The sequence below is a fragment of the Thamnophis sirtalis genome, unplaced genomic scaffold, assembly GCF_051295495.1.
Source record: "Thamnophis sirtalis isolate CommonGarterSnake01/CBP01778 unplaced genomic scaffold, rThaSir2_p1.2 scaffold_8, whole genome shotgun sequence".
In the NCBI taxonomy this organism is placed as follows: Eukaryota; Metazoa; Chordata; class Lepidosauria; order Squamata; family Natricidae; genus Thamnophis; species Thamnophis sirtalis.
The window spans coordinates 57,935,853-57,957,981 of record NW_028261388.1 but is presented as its reverse complement, the minus strand read 5'-3'; the positions used below and the strand labels follow the sequence as shown (position 1 = coordinate 57,957,981).

The 22,129-nt window shown below is 40.9% G+C and overlaps 1 protein-coding gene across 1 annotated transcript in view; it reads right to left on the bottom strand.

Moving 5' to 3' along the window:
• Positions 1-22,129, bottom strand: part of LOC106550339 (amine oxidase [flavin-containing] B) — a 101,794-nt gene that overhangs the window by 26,230 nt on the left and 53,435 nt on the right. The window contains exons 2-5 of the mRNA XM_014068235.2: positions 18,710-18,804; positions 15,836-15,973; positions 6,884-6,988; positions 6,019-6,110 (exon numbers count right to left, since the gene is read on the bottom strand). Coding sequence (XP_013923710.2) covers positions 6,019-6,110; positions 6,884-6,988; positions 15,836-15,973; positions 18,710-18,804 — 430 coding nt within the window. The remainder of the gene's footprint in view (positions 1-6,018; positions 6,111-6,883; positions 6,989-15,835; positions 15,974-18,709; positions 18,805-22,129) is intronic.

Below are 22,129 nucleotides of genomic sequence, written 5' to 3'. Positions count from 1 at the left end.
AATATTATAAGATGCAAATATGTAACATGTTTCATTACATATAACTGATTTCCTATGCAAAGGGGAGCTTACTTTATCCTGTCCAATCAACTTTCCTCTTGCATTTTCTTTCTTATGTTAACTATAAAAAGGAGTGAAACATGGCGCTTGAGGTTCTCTCTCCTTTTTCATAGAAAGATCACACTTTATCAGGGTACCCTAATAAACTGCTTTTAAATGATATTCTGACTCGGTTGCTTATTGGGAAGTTAAACCAAGGCAGAACCAAGGGCCAGATTTGGCTATCAGTTTCAAACCAAACTAAAGATAATATCCAGAGGCAAACAATCACACCCAAGCTAGAACTACAACAGGGTGGACTGGAATTTAAGTCTATGTTGGCATATCTGAAAAAGGACCAGTTCTGCTGGAAAACAGGAGGCTTATTGCAGAAATTTAAAGGAGATTTGCATTTTGCAGGCTTAGAATTGGCAGATTTGATGAATGTTGAATTGGACTTTCTTAAGAAGGTAAACTTACACAAATGATGAACAATTTGGATTGGACTTTTCTGGGAAGATGGATCAATTTTGGAAAGCAAATTTATTATATTTAACCAAACTTCCAGCTGACATCAGACACAAGAAGCAGGTCTCTGTGCTCCTGTGCTGAGTTCTCCCCATTGGTGGGCTCCAAAAGGAGCCAAAGCCGCCCTGTAGGGGTGGCAAAAAAGAGGGGCGCCCTATGAGACTGCAGAGAGGCGCAACTCTTCTGCTGGACCCAGGGTTTCTTTCCTTCTCAGCCATGATGACAAGAGGCAGCCTAAAGATGGCTGCCACAAAGCTAGGGCAGCTGAGGAACACTTAAGACTGTTGCTGGAGCAGAGTTAGTGAACAGTGACTGGAACTGGGTGAGATGATTCTTTTCTATGGAAAGTCACAACTATTTGTTAAAGCAGTGAGTAAGTACTTAGAGAAAAAAAAACAGAATTGAAAGAAAAGAATCAAAGGGGAAAAAAGCAAAAAAGCCTTTTAAAAATATAGAAAATTGAACTTTTAAATTGAGCAGGCATTGTTTTGTAAAAGCATTTTAAAAATACTGGAACTATTTACCTAAAAAAACTAACTTTCTTTCTATATTGTGACTTATTATTTTACTAAAACTGGTTAACATTGAAATCTAAACTGAGAGTGTCATCTGCTGACAAAAGGAGAGTATAACATATTCTTAAATTCTGGAAAATTTTGACAAGGATATGTTTTATGCACTTACAATGTGACTACTGGAGATTTAAATATGAGAATAAGGAAGATATCTTCATTAAAGAGACCCCTGATTGTTATAATATAAGATTGAACACATAAAGGGGATTTAATAATTTAATAATTCAATGGATTTAATAATCCATTGAAGTGCGCATGCCCAAGATGGTGTCCTGTCGCATTTGAGGAGAGCTTTGGGGAGATGAGGACCCGGATTGTTGTTGGGGGCAATATGCTGACTCTGTAAACCGCTTAGAGAGGGCTGAAAGCCCTATGAAGCGGTATATAAGTCTAACTGCTATTGCTATAGATGATTATCCTTTTTCGGGGCTTGCAGGGCGTACCCTATCCCATCGTTGGTTCCAGGTCCAGCTATGAGAATTTCCTGGGACCTCGGGGATACCCTTGAGCTGCGATTTCCTGCCTCGTAGCCGGAACGTCATGAGTGAAACGGCGCAGTTGGCGGTGAAAGGAGAATGAAGAGCATTGGCAGTTGCTGGCATGGACACCCGGCCTGGGGTCTCTGCAGCCGGCATGGGTGTGGTCAGCAGCAGTGGCGGCGGGACACCTGGCTTGGGATTTCTGCAGCTGCTGCTCCCCACACCATGGTGTTATCCAGATTGCTTCCCCCCCTCCTCCTTGCTTATGGACATGATAAATTGGATCAGCGGGGAGTGGCTGAGGCAGCTGGCATGGATATTGATGCCAGCAGAAGATGACTTTGGTAGTTGGCATGGGCGCGGTTGGAGTGGGGGGGGGTCCTTCGTTCTGGCCCCCTCCGGTATCACCGCCGTTGCCTGGGCCACTGTACTGTGTCATTTTGCCATTTGGCCCCTACTCTTGTGACAATATGGACTGGGTCAACGGCGTGCGGCCCTGGCGATGGATATGAGTGTAGCTGATGTGGACAGAGCTTAGCTGCTGGAGTTGTTGAAGTTGGAGCAGCCACTGCTGCCACTGCTTTCCTCATCGCCACCATTATTGGCCGCTTCACCACCTTGCAATTCATTATCTGCTGCAATTTTGACGTCTGGCCATTACTCTTACATATTGTCCTTAACACCGACCATTGTTATGATGGACATAAGCTTCCTGCTACCCCCTTGAACACTGTCAGTTGCCCCCCCCCTGGACATGTCATCTCCTTGTTCCATCTCCCCCTGATGTCACCCCGTTTGGTTGATGCCACACTTTCCTCTATGTTATACTGCGACAGAACTTTATTCCCTTCGGGAACTCCCCCTTTCCTGGGGATGGTCTTCTTGCCTATCAAGACACTTCCTTAATGATAAATCTTTGGATCCCGAGAGGTGGCATGTGAAGAAGAGACTGCTTAGGGGTTTTTTACATGATTTTTTAAATCAAATTTTAAGGGTGGGTGGGAGGGTTGATTCAGATGGCTCAGACAGGCTTGGGGGGGAGTCTGCCAGGGCACAGGCCAGAGCTAACTAATAGGCACTGGTCAGGTGTGCTGGGAAGGATTGGGATTACAGGGAGACATTAAACCATTACATTGGGGGGTTCACCATCTCTACTGTTTGTGGGAGAGGTAGATATGGTGGGGGCCGAGGGCCAAATTATGTTCGGGGGACGCAGGTTTGCTGTTTAAGAGCGATCGCACGTTCTGACCCTCATCACCCTTCTCACACCCCTGGGTGCTGGGGATTGCAGGACCCTGGTCTCCGGCTGGTGTCGCTTAACGCCAGGTCCATGGTACATAAGGCTCCCCTCATTTACGACCTCATACAAGAGGGTAGAGCAGATCTGGCGTGCATTACGGAGACCTGGTTGGGCCATGAGGGGGGTGTTCCCCTTGGTGAATTATGCCCACCAGGCTTCCGAGCATTTCACCAGCTGAGAGCCCAGGGTAGGGGCGGGGGGTGGCGGTGGTTATTAGGGAAAGTCTCAGACCTTAGGAGGTCACTGTGCCTCAGATAGGCGGGTGTGAGTCCCTTTTTGTGAAATGGGGCCTTGGAGTTCAGGTGGGCCTTTTTGTTATGTACCTGTCTCCCTGCTACATTTCATCAGCCCTGCCGGAACTGCTGTATGTGTTAGCTGAATTGGCAGTTGATTTCCCCAGGCTTATGATCCTGGGGGATTTCAATCTGCCTTCCATTGGCGAGACATCCAAGTCAGCTTGGGAGTTCATGGCTTCCATGATGTCTATGGACCAAACTCAGTTAATTCAAGACCCCACCCATAATGGGGGACACACGCTCGACCTGATTTTTGTCTCTGGCAGTGGATGAATGATCTAGATTTAGGGGATATTTCTATCCAACCCTTGTCATGGTCGGATCCTTTCCCTCATCAGGCTTGACTTCCATCCTGCTACGCCTCACCGCAGGGAGGTGGAACCGACTAGATGGTTCCACCCCAGGCACCTGATGGACCCTGAAAGGTTCCTAATGGAGCTTGGGACTTTTCCTGAATCTCTTGCTCACAACTCAACCGAAACCCTAGTGGAAGCCTGGGATAGGGCAGCCACTGGGGCCTTGGATCGTGTTGTGCCTTTGTGGCCTCTGACCCGGTGTCAATCCTGGGTAGCTTCCTGGTTTACCGAGGAGCTCCAGGAGATGAGAGTGGTTGGAGGGTCAGCTGATCCGAATCTGATTAGACACTAAAACACTAATAAGAATCCATATTAAATCCTACGTAGTGGTGATAAAAGCGGCAAAACGGCAATATTTTTCCACTCGTATTGCGTCCGCAGATAACTGCCCAGCTGTCCTGTTTAGAGTGACTGCTCCTTACTTAACCAAGGGACTGGGTTAAGACCCCTTGCAGGATAGGGCTGAAGAATTTGTTCAGTATCTGCAGGATAAAATCGCTCAGATCCAGACAGGCTTGGACTCTGACTGGGTAGATTCAGGTGAGTCAGCGGGGATGAATCTTATGGAGACCATCTGGGACCATCTGGGATGAGTTTGACCCTGTGACCCCCAATAATTGGATGGTGGCATAACTGACTTTCCCAATGACTGGGAAAATCTGTTTTATCAGTAAACCATATGCTATACTTATATTTTCCAAGTTGAATTACTGCTCTGGGAACCTCTCTAATTTCAGTAGCCAATATTCAAGGCAAACATGGGCATGCCGCATTTCATAATTCTGGGAAGAATTAAGGGATGTAGTGGCATGGCGATGATGACATGAGATGAGTTGGACCTGACTGGGAAAGTTTTCTATTTGAGGTGATGGTAGTGTGCGCCTTTCTTTTTTAAAACCATGTTAAACTTATTTTAAACTTATGCAAAAGTTATGTGTGCTCTCTGCACAAGATAGTGGAGGACAAAATGGGATTTCAGATTTCCTCTGTAATTTAGAAGATGGAACAAAACTATGTCTCTCACCCTTATCTTAGGAACGCTCACTATAAACATAAGTATTAAATGCTACAAAGAACAAATGTAAATGTTAAGATTGATTTATTGTATCCAGTTTTGATTAATGTGGTATATTTGATGTAGAGTAAAGAGTTTGACAATCCAAACAACTGCACTGGGAAAAAGAAAATCAAAGAGATATAGTTAGTGCCTTCCATAAATTTAAGACTTCAGTTCTTATCACACTCAAAATATGGCTAAGGGCAATGAATTGTAAGTGCCATAGTCCAAAATATTTGAAAGCACCACTTTCCCTTCTGGGTCCATGCTATCTAAAGCATTAGCATCATTTTTGTCTAGGATTCAATGTAAACAGCTGCTAATTACTTTTAGAGATAGGTCTTCTGTTGAGGGCCACATTCCCTGGATGATATTTACTGGGAATCATGCCCACTGCTAGGAGAGGCCAGAGTACTAATATCCTATCAATCTGCTTTTTCTCTTGTTATTTGAGGCATATTTAAGGCACTTAAAACAACTTTAACATTGTTAAGTGGTTTACATGGGACAGAGGTTTTTCTCAATGGAGTTGTAGAATTGATTTCATTTTGAGATGAAAAATTGTTTATTTCATAACAAAGAACAATTATTTTATTTACAGGAGCATCAGGAGTTCTCTAATAGATTTTTTCTAGTAGCCTGACCATCAGCCTGTTCTTCCTACATTTATTATTTCTCATCATTTTGGATTTCTTTCAATTTGTTCCTCAAAATAGCTGATATTGGAATTGTTACTTCTTTGTTTCATACTATCTAGCACAATATATGTTTTAATAAATATAAAGAAAAACATTGTATCCTAGTTATTCTTTAAAGTATTAGCAGAAGTTTATAACAACGTAAGTCTTCACGTGCCAATTTGTGACAGGTTTTACAGAGTCCACAGTACTTACTTTTAAATAAGCAACTATAATTTGCTGCTAATGCAGACTTTTTTATTTTAGCATTGCTATATGAAACACCTCCTTGCTGTTGGAGGCTCTTGTCAAGAGCTTTCCCAGAGCTTAATCTAGGCAAGATGATGATATTGATGATGATTTCCAAAGAAACTACTTTAGAAAATGAGATTTATGCAGATTTTGGCTTCAAAATGATCTCATGAAGAAAAATAATCACCTGCCTTAAATATCAGAAGGAGTATGTACAGTACGTATGTATGTATGCATAAAACTCTCTGTATTTTACAGATCTAAATACCTAAACTTTAGTGTGCAAATTATGTCATCAGACCATTTAATTGTAAAATAAAATCGACTGATTCATTTTCTATGAGGGATAGCATTATTTCTACCTAAGATTCTTTCTATCTTTCAAAATGGAATACTTGTTTTAGATACTATTATCTTCTATCGCATAGACATGGTATACAATATAAAATTACTTCTCACTTCGTCCAGCACACTTTATCTAGCAACTGTTCCATGGTAATTTTGTCCCATTCCTCTGCACGTGGTGCTTTCCATGGAGCTTCATTAGGAATCTAGGAAAGGAAAGGACACACGTGAAAAGAAAAACCATAACACATAGATGATCATGCAACAGTTTAAAAACCAACCAATCTTTTTATTAGATTCCAAGGCTTTTTCCACAGACTACAACAATGGAATGATTGCTCTTCAAAATTAAAGACTTTCTTGAATTGTTTTAAATTGGTCAGCTTTTATAACAATTCTGTCACTTATGTTACAGGGTTTTAATAGAGGAAGATATTTTGCTCTGGCCTGGTATAATAGATGAGTTGCATGAATGCATATTTTGAAGTTTTTGCTAACCAAAGATCACTCCTTGACCATGCAGCCTATTTCATAGAGTTGCTTTTTGTGGGGATAAAACAGGAAATCCTCACATAAATTATGAATATTTTAAATCTAATTAATTAAATTTAACTAATAAACTAAATAAATATTTGTTGTTTATCTAATGAAACATGACTTAGTACTATAAATAATAGTTTTGAAATTGGGCTGCTTAGGAAATTGGGCCTGGTTCATTCATGCTCTCATAAGTAAAAGAAAAATTGACCCTTTTTCCCCATGGAGGGACAGAGGTATCTTGGAAGTAGAACAGGTGAATGGTAACAGACCTGCGTTCTGGAGAACAGGCTGCTTTCCATAGTTCTGTTGATGTTCAAATTAAAAAATAACTCCTCAGTAACTTTAAGATGTATAGACTTCAGCTTCCAGAATTCCCCAGCCAGCTTTTTGACTAAACAATTATATCCATATCTCAAGTTGCAATTTGTCCAAATCTTACCTCTTTCCCCATTTCATCCAGTGTCCTCCATAGATTGTTGTAGTCTAAATAAGTAATGGGATTCCATATTGGAGGGAAAGGCCCCTTGAAGGGATAAGATTTGCCCTATAAGGTCAATGAAAGAAAAAACAACTCAAAACCGATAGTTATTCCATCTAGCTACAATTAAAAGGTCCAGGAAATGATGTGAATCCTAATGCACATCATTTCCATTATACTTCTGCATGGACCAGAGTCATATTAGTGCTAAGAAGTTGTATTAGAATACCATCTATGTTGCCAGTCTAGGTAAGAACAACTTGAATAACTAAATGAGCAAAGAGAAAGCAGCAGAAACAGCAGAAGGATTGAAAGTCATGAAAATGGGATGTTGAAGAAGTTGCATTCTCTCTTTCTGTTCTACTTTCAACTCTGACTTAGCTGTTTTCCAAAATGTTAGGAAATCATCTGTCAGCGACCACATCCTATTGGTCATGATTTGTACCATCAGGTAGATTCAGCAACCACATTGATAGGAAGCCTACATGCCATCCACTTTTCTTACCCCAATCTCTTCACTATCCAATTCTGCCTTTTAAACTATATTTACTAGTACCAATATTTTGACAATATCAAGAGTATAAGAGATTTATATTCTCTCCAGATTAGTACCTGATGCTATAGGATTTGGTGGCTTTTGGGAAATCAAGGGTTAATTAAGAGAGTTTACACTTCTACATAAGAATACTTAAGAATTATTTTCCAATTTCAGATAAATCCAGGATTATTGGGAAAACCAACTGAAAAACATCAGAATGCTTATTCACTATTTAGAACATATAAGAAATGCTTATCACAGTCTAGAAATGTTCATAATAGTGATAAGCTATATAAGGTAATATATAAGGATTTTTGACCAGATTGGCCTTTTTGTTTCCATCAATGTAGCTTAATTGCTTTCTATTCTTGATATCATTGGATTTGGTTAGGCTGTTTTCATTTGATAAAATATCTGGCTAAATTGAAAAATTAATTAAAAATACAAGTTAAACATGATAATCACATGTTAATAAATTGATCACAATATATATAATTGGATAGGAAATATTTTATGAGCCAGTGTTACATCTCAATTTATTTGGTATCTTTAATAATAATGTCTGATAGAAGATACACAGAATTGTGCAATAGTTCAGGTTTGAAAGAGGGATTCTCTCTTTTGGCATCTTTACTTGTATACTCAGGATTCTATAAACAGGGCAGTAAAATTGAAACCTTGGAGAGTCTTCAGAGCCCATAATGCCTAATGCCAGCTGGGTGATTTTGGGATAGTCAATCTCTTTCAGTCCAACACACCTTCCAGGTGTGGAAAAGGTAGAAGGAGGAAGGTATATCCACTGCCTTGACTTATTTATAAAAATAGCAAAAACAGGATAATAAATAGTAAATAACTAGTTTAAGAAATCTCTATGATAGTTAGACACTATCTAATAAAGAAGAGATTGAATTACAAATAGGTTTCATCTATTTTGGATAGTATGTCTCTAATTTAAATCTCTTTGGAATAAGGATATAAAAAGTCAGCATCTTTTTAAACTATTTTTGAAGATATAATTATTAATTACTTTCCCAACCCAAAAGAGCATGCAGTGGTGGGTTTCAAACATTTTTGGAACCTCTTCTGTAGGCGTGGCCTGCTTTGTGGGGTGGCTTGCCAGCCATTTGATGGGTGGGAGTGGCTTGCTGGCCATGTAACTGGGTTGGAGTGGCTTCCCAGCCATGTGACTGGGTGGGAGTGGCTTGGCAGTCATGTGACTGGATGGGAGTGGCTTGGGAGTCATTTGACCGGATGGGAGTGGCTTGGCAGTCATGTGACCAGGTGGAAGTGGTCAAGACGATTTCACTTAATTCTTTGCCCCAATGGATGATCTACAAAAAGATATAAAAAAGGAAATTTATTATTTTGCATATTTACTACGTAAATAGGATTAAAATAAATACACAAAACAATAAAAGAGCTACTTACAGAAGGAAGATGACTGTCCTTGCCAGTCTTCAATATCACTGACTCCAATGAATGGCCTGCACAAAGAAGAGACACAAAAATGAACTCTTTCATTGCATGCACTGCATTAGGATGAAACCAGCATACAAAATAATAGAAAAGGAAGATTACTGTCCTCTTGTGTGTTGAAATCACCCACTGACCACCTTGCTCCAATGAATGGCCTGCACAAAGAGATACAGAAAGGAAGACTTTAATTGCTTGCACTACTATATTAAGGATGAAACAAGCACACAAAGCAATAAAACAATTACTTACATAGGAAAGATGACTGTTCTAGCAGTCATACTCTGTTGCCTCTTCATCCTGTTAAATAATACTAACTGCAGAAGAAATAAAACAATATTGGACTCGATTGTGTTTGTAAGCTGAGGACTACACTACAGGTAACAGAAGGGACCTCTGTTTTCACCCAACAATGTACAGTCTTTTCAGGAAGGATGTCCCCCAACAAACAGGAAAGATATAGTTTTTTCATCTAAGAAGTTAACTCAAGAATGAACGTCATAGGTAGATTCACAGAGCAATAAAGATTTCTTTTTCTGAAATTTATTCCTCAGTTCAAAAAACAGGAATATATGAATTAGGTTCAGTACTTAAGACAGACCAAGTAGCTATTCAAGAGTTAGTGATGTCATGGTTAGAAGCAATGGTAAAGTAAGATATGGATTTAAAACCAGTAATATTTGGTTGGGCATTTCAAAGGGAATAAAATACATATTTAATTTTACACATGTTAACAGCTGCTGGAATTGTGTTTGCACAACAGTGGAAAAACAAAGATATGAAAATTAATGAAAGAATGTGCAGGAATGAATAAATTGACAATTAAAATCAAGAAGACTTCGAATACTTTTTCACGTGAGATTTGTTTTATCAATTGCTAACTAACAGAAACAGAAATTAGAAATCTAAAAGTATAAAAAAAACAATTATGTAAGGAAAGGTCACTAAAATGTATAAGGAAATATTATTAGTACTTGATCATTATTAATGTGTAGATAACTGTGGGACATTACACACACACACACACACACACACACACACACACACACACACTCTATGACAGTGCCAGGAAAACACCTAAAAATAACAATTTCCCCCCAAAAGACTGCAGGTGAAACCATTTTTTTCCCCTAACCCTAAGGACAGGAAAGACAAATACACTGGAATAAAAACCATCAAGGCATTGTGGGAAATTATAAAGGACAGGGCTAGGAAGCTCACCGAACCAGGAACCACAATTACCTAAACAACCAGGTATCACACAGAAACACACAAAATCTGGCAAAGCTGCCTTGCACCAACCTGGCCTGCCCATAGAAAAGCAGCCACTTTGAAACACATAATCCATGCACCAACCTGCACATTTAAAAGCAACATATTGCATCACAAATAAAACATTTGCAAAAAGGAATAACATGTCTTGTAATAAATATTCTATTAACAATAAATAAATAAAAATTCCCTAAAAATATTTTTAAAGATATTCTATAAATAATAAAAAATCCTTAAGAACCATTTAAAAATATTATATATACAATAAATTAAAATAAAACCATTAAAAATATTCTATACACAATAAATTAAAATAAATCATTTAAAAATATTCTATCCACAATACTTTTAAATGTATTGTGGATATAATATTTTTAACTCGTTTTATTTAAAAGTATTGAGTATAGAATATTTTTAAATGGATTATTTTAATTTATTGTTGATAGAATATTTTTAAATAGTCTAAGACAATTTAAAAAAAGATTCTACCAACAATAATTTAAAATAAAATCATTTTAAAGTATTCTAAACACAATAATTTAAAATAAAACCATTTTAAAGTATTCCACACACAATAATATAAAATAAAACCACTTAAAAGTATTCTACACACAATAAATTAAAATAAACCTGTCAAGCCAGCCTCCCTCAGCAACCAAGAAAGAAACCACTTAACTCCATTTCGCAGAATTAAGAGTACTTTTACTGGTTATGAAAAGATAGCAGCTAAGCAAAGCAAGATCTGAGGCAAAAGCGCGCGAAATCATACATATCAATATGTGACCCAACCCCCTTCCCCTGGTAACCCCATCCCTAGTCCAATCTGCAAATCCCTTAGATGTCATGTGAGTTCCATCTTCAAAAAGCATCATCAGGTTGGTATGCAGGACAGTTGGCCTTGGCAGCTCCCATCACTATCTCCAGCATGCACAGTAAATGGTGAGAACAAAACTCCCTTTACACAATCTCTCCTGTAATTAAAACTTCCCTTCCCAAATACCAGGCTTCCCCCTTCCCATTTCAATGGCAGCCAAAAGCAAATAGCGAAACAGAGGCTGACAAAACCATTTTAAAAAATTCTATACTCAATACTTTTAAATAAAATGATTTTAAAAAATTATATACAGAATAAATAAAATATTCTTTTAAAAAAACATTAAAAGCATGAAAGAAAAAAAACAGGTCACTTACCAGCAGGCAGAATCAGCAGCTCTCCAATGTGATGGATGCAGCAGGGAGCAGGAAGGCGACAAGGTAGCAGGTAAGCTAGACTGAAGGGAGAAGGGACAACTGGGTCAGCTAGGCCCGCCGCCTGGCAGGCTTAGCCAGCCAGGCAAGGCTGGGGACTGGAGCAGGGGGTAGCAGGAAACCCCCTTTCGGCCATGTGGCGTACGGCAGCCCGCAGCTTTTGCAAGGGAAGGCCTTTAGGAAAGTCATGAGCTGGCGTACACTAGCCTCCCCCCGCTGCCGCCGCCACCCACCCCCTTTCGGCCACACAGTGTACGCCAGCCCGTGGCTTTCGTGGGGGAAGGCCTGCAGGAAAGCCGCGAGCTGGCGTACACTAGCCTCCCACTGCTGCCGCCCACCCCCTTTTGGCCACGTGGCATACGCCAGCCCACGGCTTTCGCAAGGGAAGGCCTGAAGGCCTTCCCATGTGAAAGCCTTGGGCTGGCATACACTAGCTTCCTACCGCCGTCACCGCGCCCCTTTTGGCCATGCAGCATATGCCTAGCTGACCCGGTTGTCCCTTGAAGGCCATCCCTCACGAAAGCCGCGAGCTGGCGTACGCTAGCCTTCCTTCGCCGCCACCACCCACCCACTTTCAGCATTGCAGCATATGCCAGCCCGTGGTTTTCATGAGGGAAGGCCTTCCCACGTGAAAGCCGGGGGCTGGCGTATACTAGCTTCCCACCACCATGCCCCTTTTGGCCACTCGGCATATGCCTAGCTGACCCGGTTGTCCCTTGAAGGCCTTCCCTCATGAATGCCGTGAGCCATGTGGCGTACACCAGCCCGTAGGGAGGACCCGATCAGCAAGAGTGATGCAACAGCTGCTCAGGAACAAGAAAGACTCTTTTACAAAGAGAAAGACTCTTTTCAAAAGAATAATTTTGGCCATTGGCGCCGTGCTTTTAAACGGGTGTTAGAAGGCCTTCCCTCATGAAAGCTGTAAATTGGCATATGCTAGCCTCCCGCCACTGCCACCGCCCCCCCCTGCACTTAGTTGGTTACCTGAGGGAAGCAGCAAGTTGCTGGAAGGCGAAGCAAAGCAAAGCAAAGCAAAGCAAAGCAAAGCAAAGCAAAGCAAAGCAAAGCAAAGCAAAGCAAAGCAAAGCAAAGCAAAGCAAAGCAAAGCAAAGCAAAGCAAAGCAAAGCAAAGCAAAGCAAAATGAGGATCCGATCAGCATGCATGATGCGACAGCTGTTCAGGAACAAGAAAGACTGTTTTCAAAAGAGAAAGACTCTTTTCAAAAGAGGAATGCTGGCCGTTGGTGCTTTTAAATGGGTGTTAGAGGCGGGCTGGTCGACTCCAGCCTGCTCACTGATTGGCTGGACTCCAGCCAATCAGTGAGCGGCGGGCTGGGCTAGTTTAGTGAGGACAGGAGCGGAAGCAAGTGAGCTGCAACGGAACGGCCGGGGCGAGTGAGCAACCGGTCCAGGGCACGCGTTCCGGAACTTACTTCCGGGTCCACCGGTGGAAACTCTTCTAATCGGTATGGTAGATTTAACGAACCTCTTCTACCGAACCGGTTAGAACCGGCAGGAACCCACCCCTGGATCAATGTCAAAAAGTCAAAACTTCCTAGACATACGACAGAGAAGAATCTTGGTTGCATTTTGTCAGCATGAGACTGCATTTCTCTCTTACATCATGACAGTTGAAACAGAATGCCGTGTGTGTTCTTGTCTCATGTTTCAACAGACTGTTTGCCCTGAGGTTCATGGCCTTGACACCGGTTGTTGGTGTTGACATAAGGGACAACTCTGCACTGAGGAGTATTGGCTTTCAGCTTATCTTTCACATGGGCATTTGTATACATTTGCAAGTTTATAGTATTTGCCAATGGAATCAGTGGCAGCATCTAGCCAGAGACAATATTCTACAGGATTCAATAGATATTTATATCTCTTGAAGACATAGAGATATAATAAATACACATATACAGGCTCTTGTAATACTGATCCATGAATGCTTAATGAAAAATCTGATACCTGTCAAGTCTGATAAGGCCATTTGTAAACCTCTTAGAAACAATAGATTGCTTATTACAGAAGAATGAGAATATGTTCAAAACTACCGTTTCCCTGAAAATAAGTCATCCCCGAAAATATTGCAACACAGCAGCAGCCATGAGGTGCTTGTTGCTTCCTGCACCTCAAAAATAATAAGACTTCCCCGAAAATAAGGCCAAGTGCTTCTTTCGATGGCCAAAAGAAAATAAGACCCTGTCTTATTTTTGGGGAAACACGATATATCATTGGAATTAATAATTTTCAGAGTTAATTTTGAAGAAGATTATTAAATTGGGATATTTAGAACAATTCAGCACAAAAAGAAGTGTCACAACATGAAAATAATATTGGTATTTACGAGTTTGATTAGAAAATATGGGAAAAGGTAAAATTTAGGAATTTTTAAATTTAAAAGCAGAATAAAAATAAATTCCCAGAAAAATAGTTTGCTGACATAATTAAGGAAACTTTCCATAAATTTATATTTCTCAGTGTAGCCAGTGGGTGGGTATTTCTCCAAAATGTTTGCTTTTACTAGAAAATTGCACTTTTAAATTATATCCTACCAGTGATGTGCGGTGAGGTTTATGGCTGGTGAGGCACTGACACAGTGGTGGATTTCAATTTTTTTTAGACTTGTGGACTTCAACTTCCAGAATTCCACAGCCAGGCATGCTCAGTTCCGATTTAAAGCGACAGCATTTGTTTTTCTCCTTTGCGAAAAAGTTACCTTCATTCTTTTTCTTCTCCCTCCCCCTCCTTCCTCCCTCTCTCCCTCCCTCCCCCTCTCTCAAACAGACACATGTACACAGAGAAGTTGGATTGGACTATCTCTCCTACCCCCTTCCCTCTCTCACTCACTCTCTCTCTCAAACAAACACAAACACAGAAGTTGGATTGGATATATTTTCCAATGGCTTGAAAGCAGCTCCTCTGCCATACCCCCCCCCCATTCCCCTGCTGCAAATGGAAAATGCCTGAAATGCAATAAAGCCCACCCACCCACTCACCTCCTGCTTGCAGGCTGGGGTGAGAGAAGAGGCAGAGAAGCTGGAGGGGAGCCGATCTGAGCCTTTGATTGCAGGTGGAGCCATGTTGCCTTTTCAAACTTGTAATCAGTGAGGCTGGGCTTATATAGTTTTATCCAGCTGTGTGTGTGTGTGTGTGTGTGTTTTGAAAAGGTAACGTGGCTCTGCCTGCAATCAAACTACACTTGGGGAGGGATCTACACTTGAGGATGAAGTTTGAATTCCTCTCCCCTCCTCAGACCTACACGTATCTTTTCCAGCTGTTTCAGAGAGGATTTCAACTCTGCTCTTGCCTGTCATCATGAAAAGAAAAAAAATGTAAAAGGAAAAAGCTGACGTCAGGCTGAGCTAGTTGCTGCACCCTGATAACTCTGCTTAACTGTTTTAAAAAGCCTCTAAAAAAGCACCCCCTACAGGAGGAGGCAGGAGAACGACGTGCCTCACCTACGTCATGAATTTTTAGGCTTTTAACCCTTGCTTAACTCTGCTCGAGTGATCATAAAATGCCTAAAGTCAGACTAGATGAGGCACGTTGTTCTCCTGCCTCCTCCTGTAGAGGGCACTTTTTAAGAGGCTTTTTTAAACAGTTAAGCAGAGTCATCCACGGTGACTCTGGCAGCAGCCAACTCATCCTGACCTCAGCTCTTGCATTTTTCCTTTTACATTTTTTTTCTTTTCATGGTGACAGTGGTGAGGCTCTGCCTCCCCTGCCTCCCCTGACTGCACGTCTCTGTATCCTACTAAATTTTGCTTCTTATTTTTGAGAGAGAGAAAATAGAAAAAATCACTATCAAACATAATTTTTGCTAATGAATTTTTGTGTGTAACACAGAGTGGTCTGAAAGCCACAAAATTGGTATTGTGCATTACTTATGGCTCCCTGAATTTTCTGAAAGCAATGCACATATGGGGTTCTCTCCCTGCATTTTATCCTTAAAAATGCACTATGGTTTGGACTGACAATTGGTGTTAGCTATGTTAGCTAACACAAAAATATTCATGACTAGAGGTCAACCGCTAAAAAGATTTGATAGGAGATACCTGCAAAAGAAATAGCCAACTGGCTAAACTATATATCATCCCAGCTGTGTCTATCTTTCAATCTTTATGCTAAATAAAATATTCTGCCTATTCTGACTTCCTGAAATAGTAAGAACTGAAGAAAACATTTGGAAATTATACAAATTGAAGAAAACAATTCAATCATATTTTTAGTCAAATGATTCTCATTAACCTTCAGAATACTTTCATATCTTGTTAATCTGAGTATTTAACAAACCATTCCAAATTATAAAATTTCAAAAATTATTAAAGCTTTGTGAGTCTCCCACATCATAAAAGAAGAAGTTAAGAAATGGTTGCTCTTACATTGACATGATGAATAAGATGCTCAACTTCATTCACTTTGTAAGTCTCTAGTCCTAACTCCTTAGACAGCCGTAAAACACGATTTTGTGTGGGTCCCACATATGCTCCTCCCAAGTCAACATACTTGACATGCTTATTCTGGTTGAGGGGGGAAAAATAGCATATTAGTAAATGAATATACATGTCCCTAACATGAATGGAAAGAAGAGAAATGTGTGTCAATGATAGATTTTTGCATAATAATTACAATATATTTTTTTCCTGGTCAGAAAGGTAATCTTTTAAGGAATCTATATATACAACAAGGATAAGATCTTGGCTCAAAGAAGTCTGATCCAATTTTGATGAAATTGTTCATGCTTAAGGTAACAGTAAAGGTTTCCCTTGCACATATGTGCAAGTCGTTCCTGACTCTAGGGGGCGGTGCTCATCTCTGTTTCAAAGCCGAAGAGCCAGCACTGTCCAAAGACATCTCCATGGTCATGTGACCGCCATGACTAAACACTGAAGGTGAACAGAAAGTTGTTACCTTCCCACCAAACATGGTTCCTACTTTTCTATTTGCATTTTTACATGCTTTCAAACTGCTAAGTTGGCAGAAGCTGGGACAAGTAACGGGAGCTCATGCTGTTACGTGGCGCTAGGGATTCGAACCGCCGAATTGCCAATCTTTCTGATCGACAAGCTCAGCATCTTAGCCCTGAGCCACCGCATCCCTGAGTTCATGCTTGGGTATGGTTAATTTTTATTCATTTGTTTGTTTAACCGGTGTTTATAATTATCCACTCAGCATATGATTAAGAGTAGCATATCTTGTTTAAAAAACAAAAACAAATCCATAAGATTACATCATAAAAAGATAAAAAACATAAATCATTCAGAGATATATAATCACATAAATTATTGGGGGGGGGGGGTGGAATTCATCCAACGTCGTATCTTTCTCAAACTCAATGTTGTAATAAGAATCATTCTTTAATGCCTCCCTAAAGGTTTTCAGAATTACTGCCAGGTAGATTTCAAGGGGTATGTTGTTCCATAGGGAAGGAACAACAACAACGAAAGCACATCTTCTGAATACTGCCAGTAAGATAGCCTATATGGTAGGCCCTAGAGCAGAGGTATCAAACTCAAGGCCCGGAGGCCGGATCCAGTCTGTGGGGTACTTAGATCTGGTTCATGGGCCACCCTGGAAAAAGCAAATGACTGGCTTCTGCCAGAAAAAAATGGAGCTTGGGAGAGATTTAGAGATTTTTTAGAGATTTTATTAATATTTGTAGGCCGCCCTTTTCCCTGAGGGGACTCAGGGCGGCTCACATAAAATCAGGGAGGGGGAATACAGACATTGACATAGAGACATATAATAAAATAGTAAGCAACATACATTCGTCATTCGGGAGAGGCGGCTATCTTTGTCCCCAGGCCTGACGGGCTAGCCAGTTCTTAAGGGCTGTGCGGAAGGCCTGGACGGTGGGGAGGGTACGAATCTCCACGGGGAGCTCGTTCCAAAGGGTCGGGGCTACTACTGAGAAGGCCCTCCTCCTTGTAGTTGCCAGCCGGCATTGGCTGGCCGATGGAATACGGAGGAGGCCTAATCTATGTGATCTTATTGGTCGCAGGGAGGTAATTGGCAGAAGGCGGTCTCTCAAGTATCCAGATCCACTACCATGTAGGGCTTTATGGGTGACTAATAACACCTTGAAGCGCATCCGGAGATCGACAGGTAGCCAGCGCAGCTCGCGGAGGATAGGTGTTATGTGGGTGAACCGAGGTGCACCCACAATCACTCGCGCGGGCGCGTTCTGTACTAGCTGAAGTCGCCGGATGCTCTTCAAGGGCAGCCCCATGTAGAGCACATTGCAGTATTCCAGCCTAGAGGTCACAAGGGCCCGGGTGACTGTTGTGAGAGCCTCCCGATTCAGGTAGGGTCGCAACTGGCGCACCAGGCGAACCTGGGCGAATGCCCCCCTGGAGGGCTACATGCGGAACTCTGGAGCTTCATTTTCACTGGCAGAGGGTTGCAGGAGGCTGTTGCAGTTAAAAACAGAACTCGGGAGCCCGTTTTCTCTGGCAGAGCATTTGGGCCATTACAGGAGCCTTCAACATGAGTGATGTCAAGCTGGCCATACCCACCCTGGCCATGCCCATCCCTGCCCCCCGAAGTCAAACACAACCCTGAACTCAATGAAATTGAGTTTGACACCCCTGCCCTAGAGCATACCGACTCTTTATAGGTCTTATTGGGCAGATAGAAAGGATTGAGACAGAGAGTTCTGCAAATAGCCTGGCTCTATACCATGAAGATTTTCATAAGTAAGACCAGCACCTAGGAGTGAACTGGTAACCAGTGTGACTTATGAATTAGAACAGCAGTCACTAACTTTTGTGGCTTGGTGAGTGGGGGAGGGGAACCGGGTTGGTATGCACACACATACATACGCAGCTCAACTGCAAGTCGAGCTGCATGTGCATGTGCGCAGGTCCACCACTTGTGCAAGTTGAGCATCGTGTTGCTTCAGCCCACCACTCACATGGTCCAGTTGTGAATAGGCCATGGCCAAGTAGTGGCCCATGGCCTGGAGATTGGGGACCCATGAATTATAAGAGTTACATTGGGATAGTAAGAAGTGCCAATAACTATCCATGCCACTGTATCCTGGAACAACTGAAATTCCCAAAGGGTCATCAAGGGCATTTCCATTAACAAAAATCCAATCATAAAGTGACTAAGGCATGAGTGGCTGTCAGCAGGGCTTCCTGATTAAAGGAGCAGATGCAACTTGAACATAACACACAGATATCTACGTTTTCACATTGTATAATGGAAAATTACACAGACACAGAAAGACACGCACACACACACATAGTACTTACTCTTACTGTGTAAGTTCTGCCTCCAACCCTGTCTTGGGCTTCTAAGACTACAACATCCAGTCCTGAGTCATATAATAACTTGGCTGCAGATAAACCTAAACAACAACAAAAAGCTTCATTGCACAATGCTACAAAAATTTTCATAGCAAGTTTTGCAATAAATAAGCTACAAATAAAAATGTGAAAAATAATTCTTTAGCATTAAATTAAGAATATAAGACCAAAATCTTAGACAACGGCTAAGATTCCAAATTCTACTTTATTCTAGTTTTAGTTGATAGAATCTTGAGGGCTTAGCAAATGAGACTTTTATTATGTAACCGCCTACTTTAGTAATGAAGATTTAAATCAGATTTTCAGAATTTTGTCCTTCCATTTCTTTTCACTTTCACTTTTTTCTCTTTAGTGCATTTTGATAAGTATTGTATGAACTGTCCCTTCTGAAGCATGCTATAAACTTGATATTGTTCCAAGAGCTACAGGAATAAAGTTGGATTCAAAGGACATATTAAAATGTCTAACAATTTGAATATTTAACATCAAGAACATAATTAATTATTGTAAGTGTGAAGTACAGAACATCTAATATTTAAGCTAGTGATTTTCAGTAATGCTAGTATACCTTACAATTCCACAGGGATCACCCAAGAACTCACAGCTTTTCTGGGCTTACTATCTATGGGAGGAGATGGTCTTTTTCCCAATTTGGAATGACAAGCCAGAAAAGGAGTTCAAAGGAAGAAGGCTTGAGAAAGGTAGAAATAAAAAAGAGATCGACAGGTGATACTGCTGATATTGATGGGAATCTGTGATGGTAACTCCACTTTCCTGAAGCTGCCTAATAAGATACCATGCTTTCATTGTAGAAAATGTAACTTTATAATAAATCCAATGTAACATTTTCTACAGAACCATTTTTGTCAATGTCTGCACTTTAGGTAAAGATAAAGGTTTCCCCTGACCAGTTATCTCCAACTTGACACTAACAAATGGTGTTACAAGGACTGTTCTGGCCAAAATTATCTGTGCTGCCACACTCTGCACCAGCTGTAGCTTCCAAATGTTTTTCAAGGGTAGCCCCATATAGAGCATTTTACAATAGTCCAACCATTAGATGACTAGAGACTGAATAACTGAACATAGGGAGTCCTGATCTAGGAAAGGCTGCAATTGGCACATAATACAAAGTTGTACAAAGGCTCTCCTAATTGCAACTGCCACTTGTTCCTCAAACAGGAGTTGCAAGTCCAGGAGAACCCCCAAATTGTGGATGGAGTCTTTCTGGGGCAGCATCCAGAGTCAAAGATGACAAGTTCCAGATCCCGGAGACCCACATACCCAGAGCTATTTGGTCTTGCCAGGGTTTAGCCAGAACCTGTTGTCACCCTACCAGGCCCCCATAGCCTCTAGGCATTGAGAGAGTATGGCCATAGCATCACTTGGGTCATTAAACGTGGAAATATAGAGTTTACTTTCAATATTCTCTCTAGTTCCTCCTTCAGGGTTCCTCCAAGGGTCGTGCAGTCAGGGAAGGCAGGGGAGGCAGAGCCTCACCACTGTCATCCTGAAAAGAAAATAAATGTAAAAGGAAAAAGGCTGAGGTAGTTGCTGCCAGAGTTACAGTGGCTGACTCTGCTTAGTGCTTAACTGTTTAAAAAAGCCTCTAAAAAAGTGCCCTCTACAGGAGGAGGTGGGAGAACTACGTGCCTCATTTAGTCTGACTTTATGATCACTCGAACAGAGTTAATCAAGGATTAAAAGCCAAAAAATTCCTTATGTAGATGAGGCACCTGGTTCTCTTGCCTCCTGCTATAGAGGGCATTTTTAGAGGCTTTTTTAAACAGTTAAGCAGAGTCATCCATTGGGGACTCTGGCAGCAGCTAACCCAGCCTGACCTCAGCAGCTCTTGCCTTTTTCCTTTTATATTTTTACATTTTCATGATAGCAAGCAAGAGCAGAGTTGAAATCCTCTGTGATTGTGAAACAGCTGGAAAAGGCATGTGGGTCAGAGGGAGGGGGGGAATTCAAAATTAATGTAATTTGTAAGTAATTGTAAGTAATTTGTGTGTGTGTGCGTGCGTGCGTGCATGCGTTTGTTTCTTCACTCAGAGGGAAGGGTTAGGAGAGGCAGGGAGGGCAGCCCGCCAGCTTTCTTTTTCTGTGTCAGGGCAGTGTTTGTTTCTTCACTCAGAGGGAAGGAAGTTGTGCTTTCGGTGTATGTTATTCCTGCCTGCAAATTACACCTTGCCACTATGTGTTGAACTGTCTCTGAGCCTCTTTGCACAGTCTGCACCTTGGGTCCTGTTTAATGTGGTAGACCCCTGCCATGCTTCAAGATCCGAGGGCCTTGTGAGGGGGTGAGCTCCCATTCTTGCCCTCACTCTTGCTCACCTAGTAGTTCAAAAGCATGTAAATGTGAATAGATAAATAGTATAACACTTCAGTGGAAAGTTAACAGCCTGGCCACATGACCACAGAAATGTGGTCACTGGCTCCCTTGGCTCAGAAACAGAGATGAACATCAGCCTCTAAAGTCCTGATCCTGGAAATGTTTTGGACTGTCTCTGAGGCCTCTTTGCACAGTCCTGTGCATCTTGGGTCCTATTTAATGTGGTAGACCCCAGCTTCTATGGACTCGGTGTTCAGTGCCTGCTAATGGACCTGGTGCTAATTCAATCTAAAATCCAAGTAATTCTGTGGTTCTTAGTGCCCACTGAGCAAAGATCCTGTTCCAACATATTTAGTGAGGAATCAACAACATAATGATAATTATATAAACAAACATATGCACTTTCAAGTATCATGCATTTTAATCAGGAAAATGGGTTTCATTTTGTTCTATGAAAAGGGGAAATATTTATTTATTTATATTTCTTACATTTCTAAATGTATATTTCCTATTTCTAAATTGCCCATCTCCCTAAAATGGCCTTCTACCACCAGCACTTCATATTTACTTGAATTCTGGTAGAAAACGTGCCTTCCATACATTTAGTATCTCCATTTCTCTTTGTTTATTTTATGAATAAAAATGCTTTGAACTTTGCCAGCAGAAAAAAAGAAAATATATATTTATAAATGCAAATAGGAATAGAGCATTCCCAAACCATAAATTCTGCTAATCCTGATCTAAGATAATCTCTGAATTACCAAAATTTACTGGCAAAATGAAAAAACAAAAATAAGCAAGAAGTTAATGAGGTCCTATTTAATTGTTTGAAATGATGATTTATGATGTAGCTTAAAGCATAGTAAAACAGAATGTTGAATGAAATATTGTACATTGTGACATTTTGGTAGCTTTAACTTTGATTTTTCCAAGACAAATATTAAACAAATTCCACAAATTGATAAGCATAGATTTTAGGGCACAACAATGTTTTTCTTTTTTTATTATGTTGGTTTATAACTTGATATATT